General features: G+C 49.2%; 1 protein-coding gene across 1 annotated transcript in view; it reads right to left on the bottom strand.

The window, feature by feature from the left end:
• Positions 1–21891, bottom strand: part of KIRREL3 (kirre like nephrin family adhesion molecule 3) — a 117800-nt gene that overhangs the window by 77316 nt on the left and 18593 nt on the right. The window contains exons 3-4 of the mRNA XM_011367215.2: positions 11346–11495; positions 6689–6838 (exon numbers count right to left, since the gene is read on the bottom strand). Coding sequence (XP_011365517.2) covers positions 6689–6838; positions 11346–11495 — 300 coding nt within the window. The remainder of the gene's footprint in view (positions 1–6688; positions 6839–11345; positions 11496–21891) is intronic.

Below are 21891 nucleotides of genomic sequence, written 5' to 3'. Positions count from 1 at the left end.
ATTTCACATCCCTACCCTCCCACTGCTATGGGCAGCCACTCAGGGGGCAAATGGCATTGAACTCACAGTATAGACCTTAGATACGGTCCTCTACCACCAGCGAGCTTATACTATAATATAGGAGAGAGACGATTAGCTTAAGGTCACCCAGTGACCCTCAGCCACGCTCACCTTATAACCTGTCCCATTAGGTAAGTACAGAGTTAAACTGGGAGAGCAAAGAAGAATGTGCCCTGGCCAAAAGACAGGGGAGGAGGAGAATCGGTTTCTGGCTCAGGGGCACTGTGGATGGCCTGGGCCCCCAAGAAGGGAGCATAGCAGGAAGAAAGTGAGGAGGAGCTGGTGGTAGGGGTGAAGGGTGGGGGGCACAAGAGCACAGTATAGGCTCCCATCTAGAGCTTCAGGAGATAAGGATGCTTTGCTTGTTCCGCTTTCCCATCTCCGGCTTGTTTGCTGCCCTATTTGGGGGTGATTGCAGGGTAATGAATGTGGCAGGAAATAGGCACACAGCACAAACGAGATACGGCACTGAAGACCAGGCCGGGGCCCAGGCAAAACATGCCTAATGAGGAGATAAGGAAATCAATTCTGCTTGTCTTCCCAGGCGTGTGAGCTGGGAGGGGCCTCAGCGAGCGAGTTTTCCTGCCTTGTGTACTGGATGGAATAGCTTCCCTAGGACCCGGAGCCTGATCCCCCAGGAAGGAGGGGTTGCTTGTTGGTGTCTCCTAACACTGCAGGAATCATAGTCATACCAATGACAGGTATGATGATAACTGTCAACACTGATATGCCTTGCTGCATGAAATGCCTTACATATATTATTTCATTTCATCCTCTTTATAACCCTAAGAGGGTGAGGTTATTACAACTGTTCCCTCATTTTACGCATGAGGAAACTGAGGCACAGAGTGGTTAAATAACTCGCTCTCAGTCACACCAATGGGAAAGTGACACAGGTAGGTTTCAAGTGTCAGCAATCTGGCTTCCAGAGTAGGCTCTTAACCATGAAGCCATGTCACCTCTCTAAACACAATACAACACAACACGATACAACACAACACAACTGTCACATGTATTTGGGGCTTACTATCTGCCAGGTACTGCTCCCTGTGGTGTGGATAAGTGTAAACTCTCTGTAGTTCACCCCCAAACCCTTTTACTACAGTTATAAGACTAACATTTACTGAGCACCTACTAGATGCTCTCAGGCTGTGCTTGGTGTGAGGGATACATGATGCCCCCGACAGACCCAGTGGGGGAGATGGACATGTGAACAGTTACTTTCAATATAATTGGGTTGAGTGTTGTGATTGAGGTGCGCATGAAATATTAAGGGAGCACATAGGGGGACAGTCAGGCTCTGTGGGATTCAGGGAGGGCTTCTTGGAGGAGGTGATATCTAAGATGAATCCTGACAGGTGAGCAAGAGTTGGCCAAGGAGAAAGATAGTGGTAAGGACATTCCAGGCAGAAACACACATGAGCGAAGGTGTAGAGGTGTGGAGAGTGGAGGAAGCTGCAACCTGGTTGTCCCCAGAGCAAGTAGGGAGAGGGTGGCAGAGCTGGGGCTGGAGAGAAAGCAGAGGGTGGGCCTCAGAGAGACTTGTGTGCCATGGAGGGAGCTTGAACTTTGTTCTATGGAGGTGCTTTCCCATCCCTGAAGAACTGCTCAGACTGTCCTCTACTGACAGGGTGACTGTGGCTGGGTCTCTCGCCACTAGCTTTTAGAACAGTTTTAGAAGCCAGCGCTCTTGGGTTCTGTGTCAGCTCTGCCTTCTTTTGATGCATGTCCTGAGTTATTTACTGTCTCTCTCTAGACACACCTCCACAGAAGATGAGGGGATAGGGAATTGGGGGTGCTGCCAGCACTGTGGACTTGGGAGACCTCTGCCTGCAATCTCCTGGTAAGGGAGTTGTAGAGGGAGCTCGTGGCACAAGGTAAGGACACATTTGGACCTTATGTGTTTGCCAGTCTCAGTGTTTGGGGCCTGACATCGTTTTAAAGATGCCCTCTTTATTTAAATTGACTTAGTCTCCATGTTAAATAATTCATGTTGAGTTAGGAGGCTTTGTTTCTAATGGGAGCCACAAGACAGCAGCAGAGTTAATATTAGAACAGGCCAGGAAGAAGAGGGGAAAGGAAGGAAGACTGGAAAATACCCTTTTGAATAATTACTCTGATATCCACCACCCTCCCTACCTACTTCTAGTCCCCTTTACCCTGCTCTACTTTCTCTTTCTCATAGTGTTTATCCCAGCTGATGTCCCACATCACTACACGGTGTACTTGTTTAATCTGTTTATTATTTATGACTGTCTCCCTGCTACAACACACACTCCCCCAGGGCAAAGGCTGATTTTCTCTTTTGTTTATGGGTGAATCTCAAGTGCCTAGATCAGTGTGTGGCACGTAATCGGTGCTCGGTAAATGTTTGTTGATCAAATCCTTGGCACCCATTTCCTCCCTGCTCTGGGTTCCTGAACTCCTTGCTTCCTGTTTCCAGGCAGGTGGAAAGATCAGGTGCAATATCCCTCTAAGGGCTCTGGAACTGGAGTAGTTTAGATATTTTCAACCCTGGGGTTCCTGCAGGGGGAGGAGGAGCGGCCTGTGTGTGCGTGCGCGTGCACGTAACTTTAAAGCGTATGGCACTTCAGTATGAGTGTGTGTTAGTTTGATGCGCACAACAATTCTAGGAGATTGGTATTTTTATTATTCTCATTTTATAGATGAAGAACCGGAAACGCCATTCATTCACTCACTCCATCCATTCATTCATTGACTCACTCATTAATTTAAAAACCTCAGATATTATTGAGGACCTACTATGTACTAAGTTCCAGTTAAAGAGAACTGAACCAGAGGCCCAGTGCCAGCCTAAGAATATGCCCGAGGTCACATAAGGAGTGAGCTGCATGCAATTATTCCTCTTCTCAGCCAAGGCTCTTTGTCCCATACCCCAGCTCTGCACAGGTGCATGGAGGGTCTATGACAGCCAACTAAGCTGTGTCTCTGCAGAGATGGCTAGGGATGGGTGGAGGCAGAATACAGAGGAAGACTCTGGTTTAAGGTGTACAGCCAACTTCAGAATCCCAGGGCTGGACAGAATTTGAAAGATTTAATCTCCAGCCTCACAGTGGGACGCTGTCTACAACATCCTAACCTTCTCTGCTTTAATTACCACATGAATCCCTGGTCCAGTGCAGGTTAGAGATTTTCCTAAAATAGTTGGTACAGTGTGTAGGTCCTTTTTGTGGAAGTCATGCCTTTCAGAAGCTGGACAGCTCTTAGAGATCATCTTATTTATCACCACTTTCATTTTACAGTTGAGGCAACTGAGCCCCAGAGAGGTTGATTAACAGGGCCCAGATCACACAATTGGTTAATATAGGACCAGAACTGTTGCCTCCCAGTCTGATGCTCTGTCCATGATACCATGATTTCCAGATGTTCATGGGGAGGAAAGACGCATGTCTCGACCTGGCTTGAGTCAGAGCATGATTCTTGGCTGGCCGGGTCACAGAGAAAATGCATCCTGCCCGTTAACCTGGACTGGGTTCCCCAGTCTTCGCCTGGCTCAGCCTCCCAAGTGCAGCCCCTGCCCCCTCTTCCCCTCCTAGTCCCCTAGTTCCATCCTTCCCTCTGCCTCCCGCAAATGCTCAGCTCAGAGTTGCTCCTTGCCTGATTGCATCTGAGAGCTGGAAACACAAGGCTAATTAATGTGTCTGTGACTCTAGGCTTGGCTGCTGGGCCTGAGTCCCCATGCCCTCTCTGGGGCTCAGCAGGCTCTGTGAGCTGGCCCTCTGGCTTCTCTGAGAGATGCTGGCAGATGCATATTTTCACAATGCACATCTGTTGGCTATATAATCTCTAGTATTTGCCCTCCTCACTTGGTGCTTTGATGGAAGACCCCTGGGGGTCTTCCTCTGTTCTAGCCAAAGTGTTTGCTTTGCAATTTTGCCAGAATACCATCTGATTCTGCTCTCATATCTTCTGCAGGTTCTAATCAGGCTCTTACTTTATTTAATTAAAAATCGATCTCGGGCAAATACAGACTAAATTAGGAAGCTCTCTCACTCCTGGAACACAGGGAATGCAGCCCTCCCCCGGCCCCCTTGGGGAACTGGGACATTTTCCCAGACTGAGATGTCACAGCAAAGCAGATGGGGCCTTGGTTGGGAAGCCGGCTGGCCATGGCAGAAACACCCCTCTCCCCTCTGCTGGAACAGCCTCTCTGACTATCCACCATCCTGGACAGACCAGGGCTCCCTTTCCAGAAGGCTGGGTGGGCTTCTGCATGCAGGGCCTCCCTCCAGGGCAGTAGGTGGGGCTGTATACCACAGAGAAACTCAGCCAGGCTTGGAACCTCGGACAGAGCCCTGCAGGACCAGTTTAGGGGTGAGGACCTTGGGTGGCCCTGAAGAGTCAGGGAAGACTGTGGGCAGAGCCTGGGGAAGATTTTTCTTGTTTAGGAGGAATGGTTTTCATGGAGTCTGCCTGAAGGGTCCCTGCTCAGGCTTCTTTTCCAGCTCAGAAATTTCAAGGCCAGCCTGCTGGGGCCTGCTGAAGACACCCCCTTCTGCCTTTTCAACTGATCCCCAGACTTGAATAAAATGTCTCTCCCGCACAAATCCAGCTCTGTGTCCAGAGGCAGTGCCAGGCCATGGCACTGGAGGAGGAGAAGGACAAATGAATGGCATTCAGATGTACCCACGACAAAGTCCAATCTGTTCAGGGCAGACCCCGAGGCTGTGTATCAGAAGCCTGGCTCTCGACCAGCCAGACAAAGGAGATTCTACTGTTAGAAATGTGGTGACTTGGAGCAGGAAAATCTGGCATCTATATTGAGTTTAATTAGGCTGTGTGACCTTCTGTGAGTGCCTTTGCCTCTCTGAGTCTCGATTTCCTTACCTGTGAAACATCTGGAATAATTTGGACTTTGTTATCTAAGTGCGATAGTAGAAGGAAAGGAATCTGTAAATACTTGGTTATGACTGGCGAAGTTCTGACACCAGGACAACAGCTTAAGGACGAGATGCATCTCCATCTATTTTAGGTCCTGCATGAGGTCACAGGTGGGCAATGCTTAGGTTCTTCTCATTTTAGCGTTCTTTGGTACCCGCTGGCAGGAACAAGATAGCAGAAGGCAGATTCTTCTGAGAATGGAGGCTGAATAACCTCTGATGATGAAGATCCTACAACTTGGCTTAGGAAATCTGTTCTGGCATTTGCAATCCTCAAAACCCAGAAAATGTATTAGGCGCTAAATCCTCCTTCTCTCCTCCCTCAACCCCTGTACCCATTCCCATTTTATCCGCCTTCTCAGGAGAGATGGACACTGCTGCCACGCCCTTCGATGTCCCTGATTACTTTCCTAAAGGCCCACTTCCTCGCCATGTAATCCCAGTTTATTTACCCTGCCAGACCCAGTTGATGTTTCTCATTCCTTTCATTGTAGGCCAGAGGAGACTCAAAGGTTACAGGAGGTTCTGAGGTTGGCTCTGAGTTCCTCCTCTCTATCTCAAGAAGCCAGCCTCCGCGCTTGGTAAGTGGTCCTCCGGGGCCTGTCTGCTGCCGAGCTCGGGCTAATCTGGCCGTGTGTTGGCCGTGTAGATCTGAAGATAACCTGACACACTCTTAAATATTTCATCTTGGCGCAGCCATGCGCCTTATCTACCAGGCGAGGAGGCAGCATCCCAGCTGCTGACTCTTTTGTCAAAGCTTCTCGACAGCTGCTGAGGGGCTTGGAGGGCTGAACCCGGACTCCCCTCTTCTGGCTGCTGAGCTCCATCCCTCAGGCGGCCTCGTAGGGACTTCCTAAGGGGGCAGTAAGGTGGTGCATGGAGCCCTAGCGGGGAGACCCTTTGCTTCATCTGGGGCAACAATCCTGTCCTGTATACTTGCATCAGAACAGCTGAGAAAATGTAAGTGAAAGTGCTTCGAGAGTTGCTGTCAAGGGCTATGCAAATCGAGCCATGATTACTTCTGTGCAAAGCTCGGTTCCCAGGGAGCCTGGATCCTCAGTAACATCTGGCTGGAGGGAGGAGGTGACAGGGGTGAGGCAGTTTAAGGGGTAGTGAACCCATTCCCTGTCTTCAGTCTGATCTGCTCAAGTGAGGGACGGGGACCTCTTCAGGCAGGATGTCCCAAGGACACTGGGCTCCTGGGAAGCCGAGATGAAGAGCGACCAACGGAAAAGTTACGATCTGGAATAAGAGCCTGATGTGAGTTTTCCTAGGGATGACGTCGGCAGCCCAGGGTTCCCAGGAGCAGGGAAGGGCATGAGAAACAGGGCGGCGGTGGTTCCTAAGGGTGGTGAGATCACTGTGTCCCATTCTTCTCTCTATCTCTATCACCTAGCACAGGGCCTGATACATCACACTTGCAGAACATGTTTTCTGATTGAATAAATGGGAACCCAGGAGACCTTATTTACTCCCTAAGCTGGAGTCAAACACGCTGGGGTTGGACAAGGTCATAGGTAAGTTGGCATCGGCCATCTGATTTTCAGAGCAGGAACTTTCACTTTTCTCCTTTTGGTGGGGAGGGGGTGACTGACATAATGTGGGATAATGCTTGCGGGCTTTGCCCAGTGGGTTCTCTCTGCAGTTGGGCTGGAAGGAACCCTTCTGTAGCTGAGCCCATGGTTCTTCCCATAGTATCTGAGCCCCCATGTGTGGACAGTTCTTACCTAGGACGGTGAGGCGTGCAGGGCGGGACCGGATGGCAGCCTGGATGGCCTGACACTCATATACAGCATCATCTTGCAGCTCTGCCCGCAGGATCTTCAGGTGATGTTCCCCTGACAGGTGGTTCCCTACCACCAGGTACTGTGGGTAACCTGTGGAGACAGCAGGCATATTAAGGGGGCTGGTCCAGGGGTGGAGGGAATGCTCATGACAAACAGGCACAGCGGTGACACATCTGAACAGGGGCTGGTCTGTCGTAGAGGCTGGCAGAAGGGGCATCTGCTCAGGGCCCTGATCTCAGCATGAGGAGCACAGAAACGAGAGTTTCCCCAGGGTGTTGGGGCAGAGTTTATGCGTATAAGGGAATTGTCAGTTTTAAGTTCAGAAATGTTGGAGAAGCTATTATTGTAGAGGGAGGAGAGAACAGAGAGGGCAATGCTTATGTGGACAGACACAGCAGGGTTATCACTCTGGAAGGTGGTGTGCTCAGCACCCTGTCAACCAAGTAGGCATGCCTTTGGATAAGGACACACACAGAGAGACAGAGAGACCCAGGCTGAGATCCACAAACAGACAGAAGACAGAGTTAGAGAGAGAGAAAGAAGGAAGAAAACAGAAATATTGGGGAAAAGATCAAGACTGACTCTGGGGAAAAGTTTTGTTTCAGAATGGACAGGAAGTAGATATCTAGGCCCACCCTACTAGTGCCCAGGAAGCGCTGGTCACTTTGAACCATAAGTGGCCTTTTTCTAGTTACTCCTTCTACCCGCCTCCAAACCCCAGGGCCTGATTAAGCACTTATGAGGTGCTCAGGACCCTTAGAAATTTGGGGCCCCTCATACCACTGGAGATGAATAATAAATAAGTAAGAGCTTGAGCATGATTAATCATCAATCAGTTTTCTTGCTGCTGTTTAGGGTTGAATATAAATGCCAGCATGAGTCATAGCTGGCCAGGTTGGGCAGATCCTCTCTTTCTAGGGTCTTGAACCTTATACCCCCTTAGTTTCTCTCAACAGGATCTGTTTTCCACCCATTCCCTTACCTGAGCTCTACTCCTTCCCCTTATCAGTCCCTTTCAGGCTACTTCTTCCCTGTCCTGGTCCCTTCTCTCTTCAGAGGCCCGCCCACCCTCTGGCCAGCCCCAAATTGCTCCTCTTTTGGAAGAGCCTTCACCAGGACAGTGTATGTTCTCAGAAAGATGTCATAGGAGGAGGGGATTGGTCACATTTGGCCTTTTAAATAGAAGACTAGGGCTTTAGTAAGTGAGAGACAGAAACAGAGACAGACGGAGGGATGTGCAATAACTTTCTTCAGATATTTCAAAGCTCTTAGTGTGGGTGAGATGTGTGCGTGTAGCTCCCAAGGACAACATTAGCACCGATGGGCAGAATTAACATGGGGAAATACTTTGAGAATATTGTTAATGATTTGAGGTAACCAACAAGAATTTGGGCTGCCAGAGGTGATAGTGAGGCCTCCATCACTGACTGTATTCAAACAGGTTGTATGATTATCTGTCAGGGATGCTGCAGAAAAGATTTCTACCCTGCTTAAAATTTTGAAACTCTAAGGCCCCTTCCATAAAATAAGGGTCTTTCAGAGGTGGGGTGGGGCATCCTGGGGGTGGGCTGTCCAGGGGCACCTATTCTTGGTCCCTGGAGGTAGCTGTAATCCTCTGCCAGATTTCCCAGCATGCTTTTTTGGTGCTTCTTGTGCAGCTGAGGCCTTCAGGCTCGTGTCTTCATGGCTAGCATTGTCCCTATCATGCAATCAAATGGCTCATTCTCCATAGCTGTTCAGGCCTGGCCAGAGATGCTCACAGGGCATTCAGCTGTACTCCTGAGAAAGCACCGCCTCCCTCCTGCCCTCTGCTGGGCTTGGGGAAGGAGCCCAGGTAAGTTAAGCTGGCTCTCTCTAGTGCCAGGGTGAGGGTCTGGAAATGGATTCTAGCCCAGTCTCCTTCCTGATGCTTCTACCCCAATGTAGCTGGCTGACTGTGCCAACCCCTCAAGCCCAGCCTCTGGATCCTGCTGTCCTGTGATTAGTCCCTGGTCTCCCGCAAGCATCTTGGCTGGAGCCTGTGTTTTTGTTGTCTTGCAAGTGATCAACACAACGATTTTGCTCTCAGGAGCTGCTAAAAACATCAGTGATGGGTTTGTTTGTATTTGCCTAATTAGGCGACGAGCTGTGATGTTATCCCAAGGACTGGCAGTATCTTTGGAAAACATTTGTCCAGAAGCATAGATTCTGAGGAATTTCTAGCTCCTTCCACAGTATCATTACTCTCTCTTGCTATTCTCAGAGGAGGCAAAATTTTTGGGAGTCTGGGTTCTACAGTCACATTTCCTGGGTTCAAAGGCCAGCTCTGTCACTTCCTAGATAGGTTGTCTGGGGTTAGTTACTTTCACTTCTTTGTGCTTCCTTATCAGTAAAATAGGGACAATACTAGTAGTATCTTATAGTGTTCTGGTGAAGATTAGACAGGATAATCTCGGTAGAGTGCCTGGCACATAGTAGGGAGGTAGTCTATAAATACTGGTTTAAATAAAAGTGACCGTGAGGTAGGATAACCAAAGAGGTCCCCATCTTTCTAAGTGAAAGCAGACTGGGTGCCTGGACCTTTTGGGGGTTAAGAGCCAAGGTCCCAGGCACTGGGCTTTGGTATATGTTTAAATCAATATTTTTTTCTCAAATGTGACTCTGTTTACCTGTCACATAAAGAGGAAAATCCTTCTTTCTCCCTGTAGATCATTGTAGATTTATGAGAGAATGTCTGTATATTTATAAATCACTTCCTTTGACTGTTTTTTTTTTCCAGATGTAGTGACCAGAAAAGTAGTGAGGTCTTCAGTTAAGGCATCATTCCTGGTAGACTGAATGGGCCACACAGTTAAAATAGAAGATGGCAGAGCTGCAGCGGGTGGAAGTCTCATAAGACGGCATCAGTTTCCCCACAGAAAATGGGTGCGGTATTAAATGCTCTGCAAATACTTGCTGAAATAAATTGGGATCTATTGCTCTCACTTTCCTATCATTATTTATTGGGCATGTAAGTATCTGTCATTACTGTCATGATGCTATTTTGGGGGTAGGTGATCAAATACAGAGAAAACACTTTATCAAGAGTTCGAGTTCATTGGCTCTGCAAGGAGAGGGCAAACCTTCTTTCTGTAAGTGGAGTCAGGTGGGAGAGGAAATGATAGAAGTTCATCACTTAGCACTTAGCAGGAGCTAACGCTGGATCCCAAAAAGCCATTCATGGAAATGGTTGCCAGAGGCTCCGTGATCTGTGCGGTGATGACCAGTGTATGAACCATCCATGGTGACCTGGGACCTCTTTTTGGCCACCAACTCAACAAGACCCCAGTTTCTGACTGAAGGCTGAAAACCACTGACTAGGAATCCTGAAAGGCTGTTTAACTAGCAATAATCCTGGGCCAAAGTCAGGACCATGCAGAGTATGAACGATTCTAGTCTGGTTAGGTTATGTCCTTCCTCCAGTTTCTCTAGAAGAGAATTCAGAGTCCCTGAACATGGCTGGTTCCCACAGTACTTAAATTTTATAGCAGAGCCATATATTTTGGAGATATTATTGTATATTTCATCCACGCTCAGCTGGGCTGCAGCACTCAAACCGTATGATGCTATTGACCATTGCTATAATGTTTCAATACACATTTTTGGCCAGACATAAATCACATTTTTAAATATTAATTCCCCAACCACATGTTGCTGAGTGAACTTCGATTTTTACTTTCCTGCAGCTGTACACCACAAGAGAGGCAAAGCGACTTCTCAGTCGAATATACGTTTTTCTTTTCTCCCCCACCCTCAGTTACTCCCCGATGGGACACCCAGGTCCTTTGTTCTGAATTTTACAGTTTATGCTAAACTTAGTGAATAGTCACGTGCCTCTCATCCCCAAGGGAGAATAATAATGGTGAATGGTGAGTGACCAGGAAGATGATTCCATTCTTTTTTCTGCTGGGGCAGAGAGTGGATTGTTAAGACATCTCTCTGGGTTTAAAGACTGACATTCACAGTGGTTAATGGATGACTGGGCATGGCACCAGCCAGGGTGCTCAGATGCCAGCCATCAACGGCCTCAGGAGCCCACCAGTACATCTTTGATGAATACCAGCTGGGTGGGCTGAACAAGGTTTGGAATTTATTTCAAACACTTCTTTTCTTTCCATCACATGGTGGCCCCTAAAGTCACCAGGCTTCTTTGTCAGCTTTCAATCTATTTGGCTCCTTTTGATGGATGGGAGCTGGGAAGAACAAGGAAGGCTGTGACGTCAGTGAGGATATATTTTGGACCAAGAAACAACACTTTCTCCTTGGAAATGTGACTTTGTGTGAATCATGTTTGATTTTAGAATAGACCCTTCAGGGTAACATTGTTTTAGGTATAGCACTGATCACCAGAATTGAGGGTTCAATTGTAGTTCAGTTCCAGTGGTCAGAGAGGCCTTCGATGTCCTCTGGATCCTGGACCTGGGGCTTGCCTAGCCTGATTCTGCCTGTGAGATCTGCACTGACAGCTGGAGATTTAATGCCCAAACACCTGTGAAGATAGGGTTCCCTAGGAGGGTAGGTGGGTGGGTAAGGCAGGGATGGGTTCCAGGCCTTCCCGGGGAAGTCTGGGGGTACTCACTTGAGAGGTCTCTGCCCACACCCAGAGCCAGGCCGTCTTTGATCCACAGAACGAATCCATCATATTCTGGGATGGCACACAGCAGTGTCACTGGCTGCCCCGACACCACAGCTTGGTCCTGGGGCTGCTGGCTGAAGGAGTACACTTGGCCTAGGAAGGAGACAAGCACAGCAGTCAGTTACAGCAGGGAGCAGTGCCTGGAGGGCATCTCCTCAAGCTATGGAAGCAGAGCCCAGGCAGGTCTACGGGACAAGGTGCCCCCAGAACACCTCATGTCCTGCCTGGGGGTCAGCAGCAGCTTCTTCACTGTCCCCAACTTATTTTCTTGCTGGCTCCCAGCTGCAGCCTCGTCAGTCCCCAACTGACGTGCACACATACCGTGGTCCAGCCATCTTCCTGCACCCAAACAGGCCATGCTCGCCACCCGCTGCCTTTGGAACATGCTTCTCCCTTTTCATTTGGCTAAGTCCTACTTAACATCACTTGCTAGTGCCCACTTCCACTACAGAACAGAGGAAGGACAGAGATCCCCAACTGGCAGCATTCTGTGGGGGCCGTGGGGAGTAGCGTGATTTGATTAATCCTGAGAATACAAGAAACAACATTATCGTTCTGATGGCTCCAGGATGGGATGAGGATGTGGCCAAGGGATCCTGTCATGGTCTTCACACTGTGAAGACCATCCTCCCTGTCCCTTCCTTTTCTGCATCAGATCCTATTTTAGCCTCACTGTTATTTGGGAGAAAGTCATGACTATGACTTCTCCATATATACCTCAAAGAGAGCCGGCCCCGAACCCCCTAAGCTAGCCAGTTCAAATTTTATTAAACAGACACGACTGCAGAGTGTACCACATGCCAGGCATTGTTCTAGGATTGAAAATATTAGCTCATTCGTATTTTCATCCTCATACCAACCTGTGAATTAGGTAATATTTTCATTCCATTTTCCAGATGAGGCACAAAAAGGTAAAAATAGTCACAGGGGCCGTGCTCGTTACTTACTTCCCAGGTGCTGAGTGTGCTTCACCTTGAGTTGTTGCAGCACCCACAACACCCTGTGGACCTTACCAACCCCATTTCCCAGGAGATTAGGACCCGCAGCCTTAGAGCTTAACTAAACTATCCAGGGAGCATCTAAGGTCAGGACCAGGGCTGTGAACCCAAGACTTTCTGGCTCCAAAGACCATGTTCTCATCTACTGGGCTATGTTGCACACAGATCCCCAATCCTAGTCCTGGAGGGGTTGTTGAAGAACATGACTGCATTCCTGGGAGGTCACGGCTGAATGGACAGTGGGACAATGACATTTACTGATCTCCCACCCATAGTGCAGTCAACGCTTCACATGCCCTCTCTCCTATAGCGCATTTAATTATATGTCAGGGCAGAAATATCCTATGCTATAGCAAAGAAACCAGGATCAGAGAGGCAAAGGAACCTGCCCAACGTCACACAGCTAAAGAGTGGTGGAGCAGGGGTTTGATCTGAATTCCATTGACTTCCTTTCCCACACTCTGTTCTGCAGGTCCAGATAGACAGCCCAGGAGAACTGGCCATGGCTTCTCCTCCCCAACCTGGGAGAGTCAGGATGGTCACAGAGGTCCTGGACACCGGCTGTCACCTACCTTAGGGACACAAAGCCCCAGGCTCAGACCACAGATGGTGTCGAACTCTCAGTAGCAGATGGCCCTAAGAAGGGAGCAGCAGGCATGTAGCTCTGAGAGGAGCTGGGTGGTGGCGTAGCGTGTGGGGTGACCCCAACAGGAGAGGCTAAGTCCCCATGAGAGAGTTTGTGGCAAGTGGGCAAGTAGCTGAATCTACAACCTGATGAGATCTTGGCTGGGTCTCTGAGGAGTCTCATTAACAATCAGATTGGCCCTGAATTGTAGGAGTAACACTTTTTATTCTGATTTGAGCTTTACAAATTAGATTTCATAGGACATTTTAATCAGCTATGTGTGGTGTTTTTCCGCCCCCCCCCCGCTCTGCGTCTTCAGGTTCTCCGTTGCAATTAGACTGTTTTTGGCATGAAAACAAGAGAGAGAAAGAGGGAAGAGCCTGGAGAAAGACCAAGAGGGTGAGGGGTGGGGTGAGGAGAGCAAGAAAAAAGAGGGGCTGGAGAGGAAGGAAGAGGAGCCAGAGGCAGAGGCAGAGAGCAGGGAGAAGAGAAGAGAGGAGGGTGGGGGGAGGTGCTGCGACTGAGAGTTGGGTGGGGGCGGGAGAGGGGTGCGGGTGGTGCTGGTGGTGGTGGTGGAGAGAACATTCCTTTTTGAGGCTCTTCTCTGGGCTCCAATGGCGACGTCTCAGCTCATTCTTTTCTCCAAAAAAATCTTTCTTGAAAGAAGGACAGTGACAAGACAGCCGCAATAGCTGCCAAAGATTGTGTTGTCAGAGAGAATTATCAGGCCCACTTTCTTTCCACCCACGGGACAGACCTTGAGGCCTTTTCTTCGGACTCAAGAGCCCCTAGGAACTGTGCGAGCCACGGGGTATGTCCTTGCCCAAAGAATGTCCCTCATCCATTCTCTCACTTCCCGATTCCTAGTCCTCATTTTTCTTACTCCAAAGAAGTGAAATGTGAATGAGCCCAGGATCATTTTCTATAACCTCCTGGGTATTATATTACGTAGACAGGAAGCTTCTTGAGAACATTAGTTTATTCAACACACATTTATTGAGACCTGCTATGAGGCAGGTATTGCATTGCCTTGTGAGAGACAGATGAATACAGCCTGGTGCCCGCCTCCAGGAGCCTATGTGCGTACCCTGCCACCCAGACAACTTGGCCCTGTGCAGAGTAAGAGCTGCATCGACTAAGGTCCTGCTCTTATTGTAGACTTAGCACACCTAGCATCACCTGTCTCAGGTTTTCTGCCTCCGTTTCCCATTTTATCCCATGAATTTCTCCTGGTGTGAAGCTTAGAAGTCCGTGTGGCCTCCCTTTTCAAGCTTTATTTTTTATCTGTTTCCATTTCCGTGTCCGGTCCAGCTTCCTTCCATAATATCTCACATCCAACCTTTCCTCTCCATTCCTACTGTACAACCCAAAGTCCAGGCCCTCATCGCCTCAGCCTGGATTCTGAAAACAGACTATGAATGCTTTCAGGTACTGCCCTGGATTTTTCTTTCTAAATCACCACTTTCTTCATGTTTCTCCCCTTTTCAAGGAGTGGAAATACGAATGGCTCTCCACTGTCTACGGGACAGACAGCACCTGACTCTCCACCCTGGATTATAAACCTTTCCAGAATCCGATCCCAGTCTCCTTGGGTGCTCAGTAGCAACCCTGCCCGTTCACTGATGTTAGCTGCTTGAGTCCTGGCTGTTCCACCGTCCTGGAAAGCACCCCTTCCCTAGGCTTCCCTAACCAGTCCTGACCTTGCTGAGGGCCCAGCTCTAACCCCTGATCTTGATCTTTGCCTAGACCGCCAGGCTCTGGGAGGGGATCTTCATCTTTTCTCTTTCTCTCCTCTTCTCCACTTCCTCATCTCCCTAGATTTCTTTAAACCTTGATTGAGCACCTACTATGTACGTATATGTTAGACATCGAAGAGACAAAAGTAAGTAATAGAGGGTAAACTCCTTGAGAGAGGGACCACGGCTGTCATTTCCATCTTGCATTCTCAGTGCCTTGCCCAGTGGATCTCTGTGGTACTCGTAGCTTACCTATGCTAGTTTGTCTCTTGAAAACTGTAGTTACTGTAGGAAAATTGTTTTTACATTGTAAACTACTGAGTAGGCAGGTATTGTGCTGAGCACACCATACAGAAGGCCTTAAGGGAGAAATAGAGGAGAAACTTTCAAGGAGTCAGGCTTTATGGGACAAAAATAACTGAGTTATTCATGAAGACCTACTTTATGCCAGGCCTTTGAATGTAACTACAATTCTAGTTAGCTCCTGTTACTTACAGATTACAGATGAACTGAGGTTCTAAGAAAAGAGGTTATATGACCAGAGTCACACAGTGAGCCCAGGTGTGATTCAAGGTCACACATTGGGCCCAGGTATATTACAAGGTCATGCAGTGAGCTTAGGTATAATTCAAGGTCACACAGTGGTCGCAGGTGTAATTCAAACTCAAATGCCTTTGGTTGCAAACTCTGTTTTCTTGTCATTATTCCACGCTGGCTATTGAATTAAGGGACTGAAATCTGGATTTTGATTCTCAAACAAGTACTCGCCCACCAATCAGGTAGCCCCCTCAGAGCATCTGAAGAAAGGCCGAAGATCTTTGGAGTGAAAAGCAATTTCTTGGTTCTTCCCTACGTTTACATAGCTTCCTCCCAGCTGGAGGTCAACACCACCAGTTAGGGTTTGCAGTGAAGTCCAATACTGGCTATCATGGGGGGTACAAAAAAAAGGAGTTATAATAATTATTGGCACTTATTATTATTATATAACTAGTCAAGATTTATATAATAATTATTTTATTAAGTATATATTATATAAGTTGGTATATATTATAAATAATATTTCTATTGTTATAGAGTTAATAATAGCTAACTTTCATTGAATGTAAACATGTATCAAGAGCTTACAGGGTTACGTGATTGAATTCTCTCAACAGTCAGTCCTATGAGATGGGGCCATATCAGACCCATGTGAAGGGGAGGCGGTCCAGGGGCCCAGGGCATTAAGTGGGGGAGCGGGGACATCAGGTCCAGCAGTCCTGTTTCAGAGCCATATCCTAAGGTCCTTTACTACTGTTCTCGGCCCCTGGGAACTCACAGAACCCACCTGTGAACATCCCCTCCTTTGCCCTTGTCCATCATTGAAAAGTCTCGAGGGAACCGTAAGAGACCAGGTGGGTGGAAACACACTTGGAGCTCTCACATACGTAGCTGGTCACATGGAGTGGGATGCGGTCTTAATGGTGGCTGCAGGCAAACTTTCCTGTTTGCTTCCCAGAAGGATGGTTCTGTCCCAGGAAAGAGGGGGCCCCGCAGAACTGGGGTCCCAGTAGCATTTCAGAGACCCCCAAGATGACTGCCCATAGCTGGTGTGTCTCTCTGCACACCCAGACCTGCACAGACCAAGAGAGCACCTCACCAGCTCTCCAAGTGGACTTTATAGCACCATAGTCGGAGTGGGAGGCTGCTCCTTCCCACTGAGCTCAGAGAGGTGACATGGGCCCTCGAGATCTGTGGTGGCTTAGGATAGAGTCTGGCTCTACCTCTGGTCCACTTGCTCAGCAGGAGAGGAGCAGGAGATGGAAGTGCTGAGCAGGTGAGGACTTTTGGAGGCTTCTCTCCAAACTGCAGGAAGCAGAGGCCATTTCTGACTGGGAAGGATAAAGAGGAGGGTGGGCTCTGAGGCACCCCGTCTGGATGAGCCATGTCTGCACGGCACATGGGGGCTCTGAGTCAGGATGGCAGGGACAAAGCAGGCGCTGGTGATTGGTGACTGGGAAGAGAAGTTGGGGTGATGGTGGCAGCTCTTCAGTGCTGAAAGGGGCAGATGTACTTGCAGTCTGGCTCAGAGAGAGGGGAGGAGGAGATGGGCACTGGAAGCACCTAGAGGACTTCAGCCTGAGGAAGAGCTGCCCGTCTACTCCCCTGCACCAGTGCAACTTAGGGTCCTGCCCTCCTGCTGCCCTGCCTGCTTTGTCCTCCTGCCAGTCCTCATTTGTCTGCTCTGAGCGGTGCAGCTCAGCTTCTCTCTCACGACTTCTCCAGACTGTTTTCTCCAACACCTTCCCTCCAGATCTCCCTCCCTCACTCCCTCCTTCATCTCCATCAGCCCACCAGGCTCCCTGAAGGGGCCACTCCCTCCTAGCCCTGACCACATGGCCCCTCACCTTGGTCTCCTTTTGGGGACTCATGCCACACATTAACAAGGACTGAACCATCTCTATCGGGCTCTGAGAGGTCCCCTCTGTCTTCCAGTAAAACAATTAAAATGCTGAAGACCCCATGATTCTCTATGAGCTCACACTTTTCTGGCTCCTGATTTGAGATTACCCCTCAATTCTCAATTAGTTCCTGGGGAGGGAAGAGGCATTTTTCTATGGAAGGCTGAGGTTATAAGGGTCTATCACCCAGAGTGGTGGTTCACAGGAGTGTCCCAGGAGCCTGGCTCCCTGGTGTGTGTGTGTGTGTGTGTGAATTGTCTTCTAGGCCCCACCCCTTCTCCAGCGAGACCTTTTCGGCTTTTATTCCTGTCAACCACCTTTTCTTCTGTTTGAATACCTCTGGTTTAGAATTTTGGAGGTAAAATTTTTTCTGGGACTAAAATGTGTGCTGAGGAGGTTAAGGCCTCACTCTACTGTAAGGGCCTCCTGGAGACCTTGGGAGGGGCCTATAGATAATCTCTAAGGTCCCAGGAGACCTTGGTACTGTGACCTGACCCTGGCTCTGGGTATGCGTAACAGGCGAGAAGACAGCCCAGGGGCCCCATGCCGATGGCGGTCGGGGTCCCCCATGCTGGGCTCAGAGGAGCCATGATACTCACCCACCCCTGCCACCCTTAACTGTCGGCTCCAAATCTTTGGGGGATACATTCTTGTACTCTAGTGTCCCAAGTCTGTTGCCATCCCTACAGGCAGATGTATTTGTTCCTCTCTCTCAGAGGGTCAGCGTGGACTAGTGCCAAAAGCAAGGGGTTTGGGGTTAGTTAATGTAGCAGAGGAGAGAGAGGCTCTGTGCAAACTCTGCACTGTTGATGTGGGGGCAGGGGCTGCATACGTCCCCGTGCTGCCTGCAGTCCCCCTCTTCTAATCCATGCTCAGAGGTAAAATTGAAGGTGGTCAGAAGATAGTGTGGGGTATGCTCACTACCCTCCTCCCCACCTCGGGTTGGGCATTTTGGCCAGGACTTTGCTCTAGCAGCAGGTCGTAAGGGGTGGGCCATTTCCCTTAGGGTTAATCCAAGCCAGACCTGGACAGCAACATGAGGACGACCTGGAATGCTTGCCCTGGCTTCTAAGGAGCCCAGCGCTCTGCAAACACATGAGGTTGGCCAGCCTCGCTGCTTCTTCAGAGGAGAGTGGGGCTTAGAGAGGCTGGGTGATGCCCCAAGGATGCCTAGTGGTCCAGGAGCAAGGACAGTAAGAACCACCCCAGTGCCCTGGAGAAGCATCCGCCGCCACCCTGTGCTGCACAGCTAAAATCCTGCCTGCCTCATGGGGTCTTCAGCATTTTAATTGTTTTACTGGAGGCAGGCAGGATTTTAGCTGGGGGCGGCCCAGCTAAAATCCTGCCTGCCTCAATCTCCGGGTAGCCAGCAAAACTCGTTGAGAGTCTGAATGGCCACCCTTGACCATAAGGCGCTAGACTCTGAGGCCGTTAAGTTCTTTTGGGGTTTAAGAAAGGCCTGCTGCAAGCATGGGGTTTGGGAGGAGCAAACAGAGAGGCTTCCTGGAGAAGGAATCATGATATGGATAATAATGTGATGGTGGACAGATGGCATTCTGGGGTAGGAAAAACTACAAGCAAAGGCATGAAGGGTGAATAACCTCAGGTATCAGCTTTGAATACCTAACCGCTAGTCACTTGCCAGGGTCTGGGATGCGGACAGTAGAAAACACAGGGTCAGAAAGGCCTGGGAAGGAACTCTGATCCTGTCACTAGCAGTGCCATTTGGAGCACATTCCTCAACCGCCTTGAGCCTGTTTCCTCATCTGTAAAAGGAGAGTGACACGCCTACTTTTCAAAACTGACGTGAGGATGAGTAGACGCGTGTAAAAACGATCCTGGCACGCAGAGGGGTTCTGTAAAGGGCTGTTCTTATTTTCATCACTCTCTATGAGTCTTTCCTGAGCCCAGGACTGTCTGTCAAATTGGGGCCAGAACAGTACCTGTTAGGGCTGGCGCTGGTTTCTAAGCTGGGAGAGGCTTCGCAAATCGAAAATTGGAAGTTAGATTAGAATTCACCTCTTTCGTGAGTCACACAGGTAAAAGAGGCGAGTGTTTGAGCCCTCCTGCAGCTCTGCCATGGCTGTAGTGCAAGCTGGCTTTAGTCCCCTGGAGCTGCCTGGTCAGTCATGTGGAAAAGGCTCTCATGTCACCGTCTGTTCTGTTATTAGTGACCAATTGGGGCAGACTTAAGAATGTTTATACTGGGGATATTTACTGCCAGCTTTCTCCCAGCCTGGCACACGCAAATTGTTTCTTATGAGATTAAGGGAAGCTGCCCTGGTCCCAAGGAGCAGGCAGATGGGAGGAGGGCAGGTGAAGGAGCCAGCTCAGTGGTCCCTTTCTGATACTTCCCTGCCAGGCAGTGGGAAGGGACCAGGGAGGATGACTCAGACCTGAACTGGAAGCCCAAGTCTTGGCTTCTGCTGTTGGCCTGATGCTCAGCACAGGGCCAGCTCCTAATGCAGGAGGACGAACTTTGAGAAATTTCTGGAGTGCCTTGTTTTGACCTACTCGGGGGAGTGAGATTGGGAGTGGTGGGGTTATGTCCTGGCCCACTGACTCACTGATAAAACTGATTGTTGGGGAAGGGGAGGAAAGATAAGGGTAAGGAGATCAAATATATGGTGACAGAAGGAGATCTGACTTTGGGTGGCGAACGCACAATGCAGTATACAGATGATGTACTATTGAATTGTGCACTTGAAACCCGTATTTTATTAACCAATGTCAATAAATTTAATTAAAAACAAAACAAAACAAACAAAACAAAAAATCCTGACTGTTGTGGAGGGTGTAATGGTAGCCCTGGTAATGGTGCCAGCACCAGGAATGCCACGTGGCCACAGGCAGGGGCAGGTCCCACGCTGGCAGTCACCAAGGCCCCTGGCTGGGTATAAGGACGCAGAGGAGGGACTGATACATCTTCTACGACAAGGTGCTCAGAGCCTGGAAGAGATAAATATGTGCACAAGGAAATAGAATAAAAAGCGCTATATGATCGGCCCAGATGAAGCGTAAAGAAAGTCCTGGAGAAGAGCAATTTCCTTTTGCGGGAATGTCAGAAGGGTCACAGACAGGGGAAGGGAGAGTCTCTGAGCTGGTTTCAAAGGGGAAGCAAGATGAGGACATGGAGGAAACGTCCCTGAGATGGGGGCTTTGATCTCTGGCTTGGCTGTCATAGCTGTGTCCCTGGGAAATCTTAGTTCCTCTGAACCTCAGTGTCCCCATAGGGATAGTCATCAGTGCTTGTTGGGTTGCTTGTGAGAATGAAATAGGACATTTTGTGTAAAGTGCAGAGAACTCTGTGTGCCCTCCACGATGGCAGCTGTTACTGTCACTGTGAAGCCGGCACGTGGCTTGTGTGCCTGTGGGTGTATTTAGCAGGAAGCACACTCAGGGAATCGTGATAGGTCTGACAGTGTAAGCCCTGGGATACGTGCTCAGAAATTTGCACTTCATGAGACGTCATCCAAGGTTTTGACCCACATGCTCAGGTCTGAGCTTTAGAAGGACCGCAGTGGCTGTAGTGAGGAGGGTGGATAACAGAGGGCTCTCTAAAGGAAGAAGACGGAGTGGGAAGATTTTGCTGTCATGGGCTCAGGCTGATGCTGCAGCAATGGGAAGAAGATGCAGATTTAGGAGCCATGCAGAGGAAGAAGTGATAGCACTCAATAGGGGGTGAGGAAGATGAATGTGTAAAGGCCCCTCTCTCCCTGGCCTGCAGGATTGCTTGGACAGGTGACTAAAGGAGCCATTTCTGTCTCAGGAGAAGAAGCAGGTTTGTGGCAGGTGAGGGAGGGGAGCAAGGAGTCAGTGAGTTCCATTGTAAATATGTTGCTGGAGAGGGGCCCCGAATCACTCAGGAGAAGACGTCCTGGATGCAGTTGGATGCGCGGATCTAGAGGAAGAGGGTGTGAATAGGTCACACTTGCTGAGCACTCACTATGGCTCAGGCAGAAGGACACGTATTCTGACAATGTGTCCTCTCATTTGGTGTTGACCTGAGAATCCATCTCCAAATACCAGAAGTTACGGATGTTGATGTGACTATCTAAGAGGGACACGGTTACTCCAGGCTGAGAGTATTGGAAGCAGCTGTCTTGGGTGGAACCTTTAACTCCTGTCAAGGTTTGCACAGGCTTAGAGCTCTGTCAGGATGACAAGAGATTATCTAACCCCATCCTCTTCCTTTGGGTCAGTAGAGGAAATATCAACAGAGAAGCCAGAAGAACAAATATTGTCTGTTTCTCCTAGACATCGTGGGGAGAGAGACTTGGAAACACTTTGACCCCGATATTGCCATTTGTAGCCACTGGTAGCTTGGTTCTGGCACACAGGTGAGGAGAAGTTTACCAATATCACAAATGTTCCAGAAATTGCGCTGGATTTTTGCTTGGGCATACACAGAAGAGCCGACTGCTCTTCCCGGGGCTGGATGTGAGGCAGGAATTCTCCCGCCTGAGTTTCTTGCTTGAGCTAGGACAGAGTGTGATTCTCTCGGCCTTACATGTCTCTTCCCAAGACACATAATCTGCCAAGGTTGTCCCAGACAGCGTGGGTCTTTAATGAAGAGCAATGGGGCTGGCCGAGGCAGGGTGACTCCAAAGTCACTATAAATCCTTTGCTTACTGATTATCAGCCTATGGCCCCAGCCAAAGGCTGCACTGTGCTCATTAGTGCCAGAGAGAG

This window comes from Pteropus vampyrus, unplaced genomic scaffold (genome assembly GCF_000151845.1).
Source record: "Pteropus vampyrus isolate Shadow unplaced genomic scaffold, Pvam_2.0 Scaffold130, whole genome shotgun sequence".
Classification (NCBI taxonomy): domain Eukaryota; kingdom Metazoa; phylum Chordata; class Mammalia; order Chiroptera; family Pteropodidae; genus Pteropus; species Pteropus vampyrus.
This window is presented reverse-complemented; position numbering and strand designations above follow the sequence as displayed.